This window comes from Rhopalosiphum padi, chromosome 2, assembly GCF_020882245.1.
Source record: "Rhopalosiphum padi isolate XX-2018 chromosome 2, ASM2088224v1, whole genome shotgun sequence".
NCBI lineage: Eukaryota > Metazoa > Arthropoda > Insecta > Hemiptera > Aphididae > Rhopalosiphum > Rhopalosiphum padi.
This window is the reverse complement of record NC_083598.1, coordinates 49,568,076-49,583,649: the sequence shown is the minus strand read 5'-3', so window position 1 is coordinate 49,583,649 and position 15,574 is coordinate 49,568,076. Positions and strand designations below refer to the sequence as shown.

The window sequence follows — 15,574 nt, the reverse complement described above, 5'->3', positions numbered from 1 at the left end:
CTTTGAGGGAATATATTGATTTTTTAGTAAGTTTTCTTGGTATTTTATTTTTGTATAGAAATATATGTAATTGTGTGTCATGTAAATGCATTCTCCTATTATCTCGTTATTGAACAGAGGATAAGCATCAATTCTCAATACTGAGAAGATGATTATCAGTAAAAAAACTTTGAAAATATACTACGAGATTGCTCTGGTAAATCATAATTCACGAATTTGTATGGAATAAAAATGTAAAAATATGTTTAATAAATATTAAATATTTAACACTAATAATTTATTCAACAGTCAGCTTAAAAAAATGAAACATATTGAATATAAAAGTATTATTTAAAAAATAAATGATTGAACTATAGAGCAACTATAATCAATAAAGAGTAATAGCTTGATAGTTACCTAGACCTATTTTATTTTTAAAAAATGATATCAAATATAAAATTGTTTTTTTATTTTAATAATTTTAAGTTGGTTCAAATTTTGATAAAATTTATCAAAGTATTAAAAAAAATAATCAATAGATTCAATTTCATAAAAATTACAATCTTTTTATTTATATATTATATCGGAAATTGTAATTTAAAACTATTATTATATTTTATAATTTGTTATGTTTCACTTACCGCGGTTTTCGCAAAATTCTTTTGGAGTCATCGGAGTTTCTGTAAATAAATGACAAAATATTTTATTCTATTTAGCTGTATTTGTAAATTTTTAAATATTGAAACAAAAACATATAATTATACTAACACGACTGTGTTAAAAAATAACTTGGGTAACTACTTTGATTTCTTTAAAATGTTATATAGTTATAAAAATAATTACAACAATTACGGAATACTTACTTGCTAAATAAGGATTTTTGTATTCCTTCACTTTATCATAATACCTACGTACAGATACTAAAAATATTAGATTTGATTAATTATATGTGTATAATTTTTATAACATCTATACATATATATTTGTATAGATGTTTAATGTATTTGTTGCTCAAAATATTATCGATCTATTATGAATTATAACTAATAAATTAGACTCATAAATAATATTAAACTTATACAATTAATAATATATATTTTTAAATTACAGGATTAAATTTAGAATCTTAGATTATTATATGATACCTAAGCAAGTTATAATATTTTCATTATTTTTACAGCTAATATTCTATTTTATATTTTTTTCAAATGCTACAGAAGCAGATACACTCAATCTATTATCTATTTTGTTATTCTCTATCTTCTTTTTAATTGACTAAAAATACTTTTTTTATTTTAAGCCACCTGCAACTTAAAAATTATGCTCCCGGGAGTGGAGTTATTTCTTTACTATCCTCATCAGTGATTATTCGTTTATTCGTTCGTACATATTTTTCACGTTTTAAGTAAGTTTACATTCGTTTAATTTTAATTTTGCGCGTACACTGATAAAAAATATGCCCAAAATTCCTTCAACAAAAAAAGCAAAAATAACTCAATACCTTTTAGATTTCCCTAATGAAACTTTTAAGAGTGATAGACATGTGTTACTTTGTGTAGCTTGTGGACAATCTGTATCTTGTTTGCAACGTTCTTTAATAACTCAGCATATAAATACATCCAAAAATAAAGAAAATGAAGTGAGAAAAATTAAATTCATTCAGAATTTCATCATCTCTTCAGCATCTTCGAATAGTAAGTCATCTTTTAATAGCGATTTATGACGAACATTAATCAAGGCTGACATCCCAGTTACTAAATTAAAAAATCCAACTTTTAAAATGTTCTTGGAAAAGTACACTGGGCAAGCTGTTCCCGAAGAAAGCATTCTTTGAAAAAATTACATAGAAGTTATTTATAATGAAACTACAGATGTAGATGGTCGCTATATCGCCAATTGTATAGTAGGAAAATTAAATTCCGAACCTTTCAAACTAATTGTTTTAAACTGTGGTAAACTAAGTGCAATCATCAAACAATCGCAAGATTTTTTAATGATAAGATGGGTTTATTATGACCACAAGGCATAGAACACGAAAATGTTTTGTTGTTTTTATCGGATGGTGCACCATATATGGTAAAATCTGGAAAGGTTTAACTACATTTTATCCGAAAATGTTACATTTAACGTGTTTAGCATACGGATTTAAATATTTGATCGTGTAGCTGAAACAGTTAGAACACAGTTTCCACTTGTTGATTCATTGATTGCTACCATAAAAAAAGTATTCCTTAAAGCTCCTAGTAGAATACTCAAATTGAAGGAGTTATATCCTAATCCATAAAGTTTAATTAATAACAGATGGTTTAATAGTAAAATAAAAAACGTATTTCATAATAATAAATCTAAGAACTTACGTTTTATTTCAACTTGATCTTTATTTAAATCTTTTGAATTAATTTGAAGGTCATCTTTATTTTCTGCGATAATTAATATTTATTAAAATCAATCGCTTACATATTTATATGTATACATTAACATGCATTTAAGCTATAGGCCATAGCGAAAAAACAGTTTAATTAATAACACATAATAGTTTAATTATTAAACATACAACATATTTCACAATAATAAATCTAAGATCTTACCTTTTGCTTTACATTGAATCTTATTTGTTCTACACATTTGAAAGTCTTCCACAGTTTCTGCGATAATTAATTACAATCACTCTCATAGGTATTAAGTACCACATAATTCATAAATTAAAAATATTTTTTACAACATTTTTTTATTATAATATTATTTATAATATATAGACGTTGATACAATGATTAAATATCAAGCGATATCATCGAAAAATCTATAATGCATTGAAAACTGTATTTTATTAGTATAAACTACAGTAAAAAAAAAATCAATAATTTTTGTACATATTCATATTAGTGTATATATATATAATACACATAGATATATACATTCATTCTTTAAAAATGTTTTCATAAAGAGAATATTTGATGTAGTTTAGTACATGAGTTTTCAACAACGTAAAAATAATGTATGATTAACAATGTATTTACTATTTCTAGACTATTATTACTCTAAATCAGTCAACTTATAAAAATATATATCGTATTTACGTTTCCAAATATTTAAACGCTATAAAATGTTAATGTTTAGCGTTATTGTACTTTCAAACGTTATTTATTTTTTCGTTTTAAGTTGAATACTTAAATAAAAATGAAATTGTAAACACCGATGAGATTGAACATAATCAATAAAATGAATTGAATTACCAAAATTAAAGCATGCAAAAAAAAACATATGTGTATTCTTTTTACATAATAATTAGAGATATACGTTTATAATTTGTTATTAATTTTAAATTATGTTCATTTATATATTATAAATCAATTATTTTGTTTAATTTTTTTTAATATTTTATAACTTTATAGCATTATACAATACATGTTGAAACCTTGCTTTGAATTACTTACTAAACTGCATTACATAAAAGTAATTTAATAGTCCATCATCATCTATGTAAATAATAAAAATTATCACATGTTTATAATATTCAAAATTACGATTAGAACAAGAGACAACGCATTTTAATAAAAAGGTGGTACAAATTTTGTTCGTATCATAAACTTATATCTACTTACTTAAAAGCCCAACTTGAATTAATTGAGCTGTTATTCATACATTAACATTAGAAATACAATATTGGTGAACATAAAATTAATTGAACGAAGTGATTTGTGAAAACTGTTATTAAATTAATAAATAAAGTTAATATCAACTCTGGTAATATAACTAATATCAATGGTGTGTTTTAAAGGGGAAAAGATAAAAAAAAAAATTTATTAATGAATAGAATTAAATATTTTTGTATGATAAATCTAGAATATTACGTTTATGTATTGTTTTATGTTTTAATAAAATCAAAGGAATGCATAGTACTTAAAATGCATCTGATATATCATGGTTATATTGTTTGAATCGTAAAATAAATTGTTAACTAATATAAACTCTCTTACTTGAGCAATCTAAAAAAATTTGTATATATAATATCAATTTCATAGTAATATTTAAATATTAAAACACTAGTAATTTTTACCTTTAATGGCAACGCTATATCGTATTATGATCAACATGGTTAATGTCAAAATAGATAACACTTTATAAGAAATCATAATTACTTATTGTTAAAATAACTACAACGAACAAACTAAAATTTGTTTTGCGAAAAATAGAATAAGAATAATTTTTGAATAGATATAATATAAATTATTTGTTTATTTTTTAACATCTAATTAAACATTTCGACATTATACTATAAAATACTGTAAGCACTACAAAATAAATATGTCTGTTTCGAGACCTATATAGGTAAATAATGTACATACACATATGGTTAGGTAAGAACAAAGATTGATATATTTTTTTTTTTTAGTGCAATTTTAAAACGAATATTCACCTGGTATAAGTTTGTATGTGCATTGTGCATAATAGTTTCATGTTCCTAAGTATAATACTTTTAAAAGACAGCAAAATAACTAAAATCGTTATATTTCGTTTAAATATCAATTTTTCCAAATTTTGAACTTAAAATATCTACGGTATTTACGATACTTATAGAAAGATATTATTAAATTTTGAGTTATATAATTTAATCTAATATGGTATTAACGTATATTATTAAAATAATTAAATACTACATTATCCAAAAGAAAATTATATCAACATACCGCAATATCAAAGAACTAAATGCGAGCATAAAAATTATGAATTACTGTTAAAATATCGCGAAGCCAATATATCACATGGAATAAATATCGTCAATATAAAATTTAGCAGAAATTTAATTATAATATAATAATATATAAAAGTCAAATAGATAGTTTTATATATATTTCAGAGCATAATATAATATTGTTATATTAGTATATTATAGTATTGATAAAAATGATAAAAATGTGTATAATATAATAAAATTAACGTAAGCAGTTATATATAGTGTACCTATACTAATTAATGTAAGTAGATATTAAAATCAATACCTTGATGGAATTTATATGGAGTGATAAAATGTGACTGGGATATAGACGTCATTACGTTAACAAAACCTAACTGAAATTAAAATAAGTCAAACAGGGCAGTCAGTCGGATTAAAAGATTAAAACAAGTACATAGTTGGAAATTATTCAAATCGAGATTTTAAAGATTATCATCGAGGTATTATGTTTAAGAGGACGCTATACCCGCACGTGTTGTCTCTGTCTTATACACGCGTAACATAGCTAAAAACTGTTTTGCGTGGGACAACTTTACTCCCTCGATATTCTAATCAGAACAACCAAACTTATAAATCCCATTGGGAAGAACTTTACCTGTGACGTAGCATTTTAATTTTTTTGATAACATGAATGCAATTAAAGTTATTGGTTTGAGGTTTTTTAAAACTTTAGGTTTTTTTCATTCAATTATTAAAAATTATTGATTACCACTATCAAAAAAATTAAAACGCTACAACACAGGTAAAGTTCTTCTCAATGCGATTTAAAATTTTGGTAATTTTGATATAAATATCGAGGGAGTAAAGTTGTCCCGCGCAAAATAGTTTTTAACTATGTTACGCGTATATAAGACAGAGACAACACATGCGGGTATAGCGTCCTCTTAATATCTACTTACGTTAATTAGTATAAATATTTAATTTTTACTATTTACAACAATTTCATTATATTATACATGTTTTTATCATTTTTATCAATACTACTATATAATAATACAACCATGAAGACAGGCACGTATACAATGGGGGTTTTGGGGTTCAACCCCCCCCCCGAAATATTTTCGATTGACGAGGAAAAAATTGTTTTATTATGTTGCGGCACAATTTGTATTGCTAAATTTTGTAATCCCCCCCCCCGGAAATTTTTTTTTGTATACGTGCCTGCATGAAGACTAGAATTATAGGGAGACCAAACTCATATGACTGCCCGCATGAAAAAACGTACCGAAATGAGTGGCACGATTAAACGACCACAGGTGGCGCTGCGTATGCTAAGGTTGCTACTTTAACCCGCGTAGCAGTATAGGGATTATTCATGTTTCTTACGTTTTTTGTAAAATATATGCATTATTTCGAACCATAACCCATATTGAATTTTATAGCTCATAAAATTTTGCATTCATACATGCTTATATGTGTATACTTCATTAATTTTTTTTTATTATTATAGTGAATCCTTCATCACTATCAATATTTTTCATCACTAACAGATTAACATATTTTACCCTGTGTCCCCGTACACTACGGTTCATTACTCAAATACTTAATACTCACTAATAGTCTGTATAGTTTCTTACGGATGTCAGTAACTGAATAATAGATCTGATACTAACTTCTATGCAGAGTAGGTACACATGAAATATATACATATGCACATCTATGAACGTGTAATTTTACAAGCTATAAAATTCATTATGGGTAATGGTTCGAAATAATGCCTATATTTAAAAAAAAACGCAAAAAACATTAATAATCCCTATACTACGCGGGTTAAAGTAGCAACCTTAGCATAAGCAGCGCCACCTGTGGCCGTTTAATCGTGCGACTCATTTTGGGACGTAATCAGAAGTGAAGTATGGTCTCCTTATTCTAGTCTTCATGAATATAACAATATATTATATGCATTGAAATGTATAAAATTATCCATTTGAGTTTTATAAAATTTTATATTATAATTAAAATTAAATTGCTAATATATTTTATACTGGCGATATTTTATCCTATACGATATTTTAGTTACCATATTTTAGTCCCGCGATATTTTTTGGCATACCAAAAATCACGAAAAGGAGAAAATCAATAAGTGTAGAAAATATCAAAACAGATCATATAAAAACATGGCAACGAGAACTCGAGAGTGGCTCCTAAATGACTCAAGCATTTATAATAAATATATAAATCAAATGCAAATCCCTAAAATTTAGCGGTACAAAACACATATTATTGCAATACTAAAACCAGGAAAGACTCCAACGGATTTAAACAATTTTAGACACGTCGCTATTCTATGTTATACCTACAAACTCCTGAAAGGATGATAGTAAGCCGACAATACACATAAAAATGATCCACAAATAAGCAGCTTTCCGACCCCAGAAAAGAGTTGTACAAGTTAGGTAGGTCCTACACCTTACGCTTACACAATACATAGAAGACGATTTTAAATAAAAAAAAATGACAAGAGCTGTTTTGATAAATTTGAATACCGCCTACAACACAATAAATAAGGGTCTACCTTGATGATTTTCACGGTTTCGGTTAGGTTCCTAAAATAATTAAAATTTCTGATTCGATTTCTTTTTGGTTCTTAAAAATTAAAAATACGTTTCCTGTTTAGGTTTTATACTTCTGCAAGAAAAATGTGTTGGCGTTTCGATATTTCTTATTACATCAATGTTTCCTTAATTAAGTTTTGAATTTTAATAATATTTCGTATTAAAAACTCCCTATTTGTATTTATATATAACATATTATATAGGTACTTAATACACTTAATACTATACGTTGTTTAATTAATATTGTAGTATCTCTAATTTTATATAATATGTGTGCGCGAATCACCACGTTCCTATTTTATTAATATTATTTATTTATTATATTATATTTGGTGTCACAATTTGTCGCCGTATTATTATTCATTTATACCATTGTAATAATATTATTTTATTTTGTGTGGATTTTATTTAGTAACTATTACAGGCATAGGTAGCAGCTGGCCAGCAGTTCACCAACAAAGCCGTGAGTTATTTACTTTATATTTATATTTTATTCTGTTCGACCATAAGGCCGTGCAGTTATCATATTTATTATTTATACTTTTTTGTTAGCGTGATTTTTTATATATATGCACTTGTTATTTATTCTGTATTGTTATTATTCTACTGGTTGTGCCGAATCGGAATTTTAGTTGGGCAAAAGGGCCGTAAATTACGTATTATTTTATTATACCATATTTATTACTACTATTTTATCTGAGTTACCATTTTTGCCAGTTACTTATTTTTACACTAGTTTTAAGTCTACACACACACAAATACACACACATACACACACCACCCACACACTAGGACTCACAGGTTTGGCTCGGCAACATTATTGTTCACTTCCTGTTGAGTGCTATTTACAAATAATACGGCCTATTATTGTCCGTTCTCGGTCCATACATTTTGGTGACCTCGGCGTGATCGTAACATTAGTACATTATCTTATTTTATTACATATAGTTTATATCAATTATTAAGTTCTTTATTACTGTAATAACGCAAAAATAAAAGAAATAAAAAATAACATAAAAAGTTGGATATAAAAATAGGAAGTTAAGTATAAACGACCGTGTGTGTATAATAAATCTAAAGTGTGGAAAATACAAGGGATACAAGCCTTGAACTCTTTCCCTACACTTACAAGTGCTGGAGAATAAATTTACCTGTCAGATTTAAATATTTAAATAATTTAAATTCACGCTATTACCTTCCTCCTGATCGTCGGAGGGCTCTCGAGATCGTTATTCGAGAATTTAATCAAATAAACGGTAGTAATAAAATATAGATAAGCAGATTATACAAATTAATGCAAATAAAATGATGCTCATGCACCTTACCTTATTCGCAATTGTATTTGTTTTATTGTAGTTGTCTTAAAAAAATTAGAAGGTGTTAAGCACGCGGATCCAAATAAAAAACGCTTGTCAAGTCAGAGATGTTCATTTAAACTTTCTTGATTTTCAATTTTTAGAAATGTATTAATTGTATGCAATATGTATACATAATATATTTTATTTTCATTTTCATTTAGTAAGATAGATCTCCGAAACCGGAGAGCGAATTTTGTCGTTTGGGGTCTTGTTAGATTCACATTGGCTAGGAGAAATGCTGTGAACATTTTCAGAACTTTATCTTTTATAGTTAATTCACAACACATGTTATTGGGCGTTTTTTATGTTTTTCAGCTTTATAGCTCTGTAGTGAGTTAACGATTGAAGATAAAGTTCTGAAAATCTTCACTGCACTTTTCCTAGCCAATGTGAATCTAACAAGACTCAAAGTAACAAAATCCATTCTCCAGTTTCGGTAATCAACCACTCTAAATGAAAACCTAACAAAAAATAACTATTTTTGTAACTGTGAAAAATTAAATTAATTTTTTTTTTAAATGTTTAATCTCACATTTTGTATCTACTTGATAATCCCTTTTTAATGAGCTATCAACCAACTTTTTAGCTATAATAATTTTGGAGAAAAGTTAAAAAAAAATAGAAATTTTGGAACTATTCACACTGACGTTTTTGTGGATACAAATCGTTAAACCACTTGGGTGTGATATCGGGTCTCTCTCATTAATATTTTATGTTAGAGCTAGCTTAATAATTATCCACCTACTCATTACAACTGATTTACATTTTTATTATTTTCCTATTTAACACAAATTCTTGAAGTTTTACACTGAAAAATGATAAAATGTCATTAAATGAATATTACAGATATACTCGTATTGTATAATATATACAGGACTATTTAACAAATATAGTAACATTTATTATAGAAATTTGTCAAATAGTCTTGTTACACCTTATATTATATTGTTTATGATTTATTAATGAACATTTTACCTAGTTCAAAATGTCTAATTATCTTAGTATAATATCAACTTATTCAAAATGTATTTTAGATTCTAAACGGAGTGATGAATGTATTGATTTTACAATGTGTGTTTTTTTTTTATTTTTTTTTTTTTGTGTCTGTCATCACTTTTTGGAGTAGTAATAATGCTTCGATTTTTGACTTCAGCCCCTCTTTGAAAAGGAAAATTTATCTAGTTGGTACTTTGGGGAGTCAAAAGTAAAATTTTTCCAATGGTTTTCAAAAGCGTCGGGAAAAACCCTGAAAAAATTACGGTAAAACGGGAATTTTTACGCATAACCACTTTTTGACAAAATCGATTATTAGATTTTGCTGTAATTCAAAAACGAATCATTGTAAATACTTGAAATTTTCACCAAATGTTTATATTAGCGTTATCTATTTACGATTCAATTTTCAAAATATTTAGAATTTTTTTAAGCTATTTATAGACTTGAGATTGAAATTTTTGACTTTTTTCTTAAAATGCCGATAAAAAAAATTTGGCTATCCAAAAAATCTTTAAAACTTAATACAAGTTTTATTATAAGTCGAACTTAATTTTTGTTTATAAGCATTTAAAGTTCAAATATTTACGAAATATATCAAAATCGCGAAAATTTGCAAGGAATTTTGAAGTTGAAAATTCATAAAATTTTTGTGATTTATACTTAAGGTTCAAAAATCCAATACAACGTTATCCATAAGTTTTCTTTTAAGTAATTGTAAAAAATAAATTCTAACGTCGATAAAGAAAAAATTTTATGAGCTTAAGAATTTTAATTTTTTACGAAATTGCGTAAAATAACGATATATTACAATTTAAATATAGGTAATAATATGATATATCCTGCTAATTACCATTTACTGACAAATCATCTCCGTTCAGAATCGTTTTTCGTATACAATGATATCATTCATCGTTGCATTCAAATTTAACACATCCATTATAGTGATCTACTCTCCATCACTACTATACAGCAGAGCGATACCCACTTGCCCACTTTTTTTTTCAATACAAATGATGAACTTTTTATGAAGCACAAACTTTTGAATACGATATTAAGTTATTTTGTATAAAAACTATAGTATAATAAATCATAATCTTATGTCCACTTCAACAATTCTTTTATGCAAATAACTTATTTACTATAGTAACTCTAAGCGAAGTCGGAGCGCTGAAATAGGAAGTCTCTATTTGATTTCATATAGAAGTTACAATGTGACGAAACATAGAACATTGTTTTGCGAAATCGCATTCAGTAACTTCACAGGTAGGGATATTAATGGTGCCTACAACATCTCCGCGATACCCATAACTACTAATATTAAACTTCACATTACGGAAAATAACTGCTTTATAACATCTTTTTTGCACACAGGGTAGTAATATAGGTTTAGTTGTATAAATTATAATTTTCATTATTATGCACTACATTAAGAATGATCTTGTTTCAAAAAAAAAAATTTTTTTATTACGTTTCATAAGTGAATATTTTAATAATATTTCATACTATATTATACAAATATAGCAATAATAATTGAGTTATTGATTTTCCAAAAAGAATATTATAAACACATAGACATAATAATATAATATAATTATCACATGTAGTGAAAATTGAAATAACAATAAAATAAACCGTTAAATATTTGATTAAAGAAAACACTATTATTATTTACAAACAAATACTTTATATTACATTTACAGGGTGATTATTTTATCATTTTACATTCATTATTTCGTCAATAATTGATTTTTTTTTCTTAAATATTTTGTTTCATGCTTTTCTCAAACTGTATGAAAATTTTATTTTTTCCACCCTTTTATTGAATAGTGAAACCACTATCAACTTTTAATTTTCAAATGGCAACCTACATTTAAAATGTACTAAATTAATTAATAAATTTATTTTAAAATAATATTAGCAATTTTATGTTAATCAATATTGTATAGTTAATAATTATTAGTATTATTCAATCAGGTTTATGTTATAAATAATAATAATAATAATGATATAATTTTAAATTATTATTATTATTAAAACTATTTAAATAAATCCAAAAGTGCGGTAAATTTTATATATATGTATGTTATTACGACAAAAGTACGAATACCGGTGAAACCTAACCGGAATATACATGTCGAAAGAAATTGTAAGAAGTGCATTGAAAACAAAGGCAGAAAATGATATGCATATCGGTCCAAACAAATTAATGCGTCAAGAATTAAAAAATACTTATGTTACTGAGAATATGGAACATGGGGACTTGAAATTGATCCGTCGTTCAATAAATTATGTACGAAAAAGTATTTTCTCACACAACCATCAAACTTTGACTAGTCTTTAAAGCAACTTTTAAAAATTAAAAAAAACGTTGCATAATAGTAATTAATGTTTTGTCTTATAAATCAATTTTTCAAGTGACGATAATTCTGTTATTTTATTTACCTGTAAGAATACATTTTACACATCATAAAGTAATGATTAGCAACAAATATATATAAAAATATTTAGCTTATATGTATACAGCGAATGTATCACAATTATCTGATATATTTAAATATAATTTTAATGTAAATTTGTCATATTTCCATGATACACCATTGCACGGTCTAGGCACTATGGAAATGATCTAATCGGGATATGGCGCAATAATAGATCCGCGTTTGAATATAAGTACTACACCTTACACAATACATAGAGGACGATTTTGAATAAAAAAAAAATCACAAGAGCTGTTTTTATAGATTTAAATGCCGCCTACGACACAATTTACATATCAGGAATATGAAATGAAAGCTTTACGAACTAATTATAGACATAAAACTGAGCGAATATAAGTTCCTACACGAGACCTAGCAGGTCAAAAATACATATTTAAATTCCTACATTGCATATTATATTATTACACATAACTAATCGATAATAGTAAAACATTATAAGTTATCAATCTAATAATAAATTTTAATACGGATAATAATTTGTAATTAAAAAAAAAATATATTATAATATGTAGTTACTAGTTTACTAACTTATTTCAGAAACTTAAATGTTTAACATAATCATATTGGTTAATTTTGTACATTGAATACTCGAACAAATATACATACCTATAGCTGTTTTCCGCTGTGTAGGAATAAACATATTATTTCATTTGTATAAGAATTTCCACATCACATTATATTATGCAGGCATTAACGTATGTAATTTTTATCTACTATTCTCGTGTAAAAACATTATTTATTAAAAAAAGTTCTTCTTTTCAATAACTTCTTTTTAAAAACACCACCCCCCCCCCCAAAAAAAAAAAAAAAAAAAACTTTTTTCTGTGTACGTCCCTGGCACCAACTCTTTTTAATATTTATGAAAATTATCAAACAACGAACCTGAATACAAAGCACTTGTATGCAGATGACTTAACGATTTCTTTCCAACGAGACACGTTTAAAGAAGTAGAAGAGATTTTGACACTTGCCCTGAGAGAAATGTCTATATTCTACAAAGAAAACCAATTAAAACCCAACTCTAACAAAACATAAACGTGCTCCTCCTGCCTAAAAAATAGAAATTTAGATAAAGAACTACAAATCCTATTGGAAACCTTATACCTATAATACACACAATTCCTAAAATAGGTTACCGGTATTTTTCCCGAATCAAAATTCCCGAATGGACTTTTTCCCGAATGGTATTTTATCCGAAAATCCGAAAACCCGAAACCTTTTTTCCCGAACGCCTTTTTCCCGAATCGAAATTCCCGAATGAACTTTTTCCCGAATGGTGTTTTATAAAAATAATTTAAAAACAAGCTGGAAGCGATTGTGCCACCCCTCACTTACATTGTTGGTTTTGTGTGAACCAGTTAGAGCGGCTTGGTGCTGATTCCAAATTTCTGGCGGATAACGTGGAAGAATTCCTCGTATTCGCCCTCTAGCTATTACTCCTACAACATAATTTTTTTCAAAATATTCCAAAATTGGTAATAAATCTTCAGGCGCGTCATTTTTCAAAAGCGAGAAAATGCGAGGTACTTCAGCCAAAGGTACGAATGCCAACGCTAGCATCATATGACTGTACATTTTTAATGAACGATCATCAGGGTCATTGTATGTGGCTTGAAGACCAACAGATTGAATTTGTCGATACATTGATTGACCGAAATGAAAAAAGCAACAACTGAGAGGACAATTTGGATAAACTTCTTGACAAGCGTTGATTATAGATTTTTCAAAGTCAGTCATGATCTTAGCCGGTTCACAAACAATCCTGTGTTCGTTAAATGAAGATTGTACTGCTCTTAGCACAGTGGCATACTGAACCGAAAAATGTTCACCCGTAAGCGTCTTTTGATACCGATCGGGAAGAGTACCAAAGTCATTAAGTGTTTTTGGATTAGGCGGCAAATTTTTCCTTAGGTATGTGTAAAATACATAAAAATTAAATTGGATTCGTGGAAATTTGAAAAAAAAATAAATACCTCCGGACTTTACGCATTGATTTTTTTAAATTATCACGGTTAGGTAGTTGACTGAGAACCCCGTCAGATAAGCCAGCCATCTCTGTACGTAATATTTGAGCAGGTGGTAGTTGTGGTTGGTCCTCAGCTTTCCGCTTCAAAGAATATTTGATGATCTTTGCTTCACACTCTTCTTGGTTGGGAACATGGGCGTGATCGTCCAACGTTGATTCTCGTACAAAATAATTTTTATTTTCAAAAATATTGAACGCAGTAATAACTCTTGCTTTGCACTCTTTTTTACGTAACTTTTGACATTCCCAGTATGTTTTACCGTTGACTGGTAATTTAGAACGCACATAAATAAAACCTCCACAAATTAATTTTGTTTCACTCAAAATTTTAATTTCAGCCATGGTGATAGATTAAAATAAAATTAAAATGATTTTGCTAAGTATATAATCTTATATTATTTACAATAAAATGCACTGGAAAGTATAACGACGGTCGATAGCACTCGAATAACGCGGCTTTACGATTACAACGATTACGTTTTACTTGTATACCATAGATAAAAGATACAAACGATAATAATAATAATAATAATAACACAAATATCGGTGTAAAATATAAATCAGCGACGGTAAAGTGCAATAATGGCAAACATGCGATTCTACATGTGCCCGTTTATCGCACGGAGAAAAAAAAGATTAGAAAAGATTAGAAAAGATTAGAATGTATAGCAACAGCTGTATTTTAGTTATAATGTATAGAAAATACATACCTAGTCATTACAGCTCACAGTTATAACAACATTTTTAAATTTTTAAAAATTTTTATTTCGGGAACAATAACCGTCGGGAAAAAGTCGTTCGGGAAAAAAGGTTTCGGGTTTTCGGATTTTCGGATAAAACGACATTCGGTAAAAAGTCCATTCGGGAATTTCGATTCGGGAAAAACGGCGGGTACCCCTAAAATATCTAGATGTAACGCAGTTACGCAGGGCAGATCACTAATCTTTAACAAACACGAAACACTGAGAGAACACTTAAGCCAAAGTCAATGCCAGGAACAATGTATTACGGAAACTCATAAACTCCAGATGCAAATTCTAAACCTAACCCGAGAACCTCAGAAATAGGGCGTTCATATATTACATGATACAAATGATACAATTATTATTATTTTAACATATTTTTTTAATTAAATACCTTAAACACACTATTATTATATGAAATAATTAAAATTTTTATTACAAATATTTCTAAAAAAGCTAAAAAGCTAAAAAAAAATTTACACGATAAAAGTAGACATCGAAAAGGGTTCACCGGATAAAAAAGTTTAAAAAACGCTGTTTTAATAAATCACTCATAAATCATTATATTGATCAATAGTGATACAAAGATACGATATTTGAAAAGACTTTAAAGTTCATTATTCAAGTACTCTCACAATAGCGCTAATTATGAAATAAACATATTATTGCACGAATTATAGTACA

At 27.1% G+C, this 15,574-nt stretch overlaps 1 protein-coding gene across 1 annotated transcript; it reads right to left on the bottom strand.

Moving 5' to 3' along the window:
• Nucleotides 1–13,402: 13,402 nt before the first annotated feature.
• LOC132918994 (uncharacterized) lies at nucleotides 13,403–14,164 on the bottom strand. The gene has a single exon (XM_060980348.1). The coding sequence runs from the start codon at nucleotides 13,856–13,858 to the stop codon at nucleotides 13,403–13,405; it is 456 nt and encodes a 151-aa protein (XP_060836331.1). The 5' UTR covers nucleotides 13,859–14,164.
• Between the last annotated feature and the right edge of the window lie 1,410 nt (nucleotides 14,165–15,574).

What these genes read in the sequence shown, in the direction of transcription:
- LOC132918994 (XM_060980348.1), bottom strand. Translation starts at nt 13,858, where the DNA reads ATGACTGACTTTGAAAAATCTATAATCAACGCTTGTCAAGAAGTTTAT.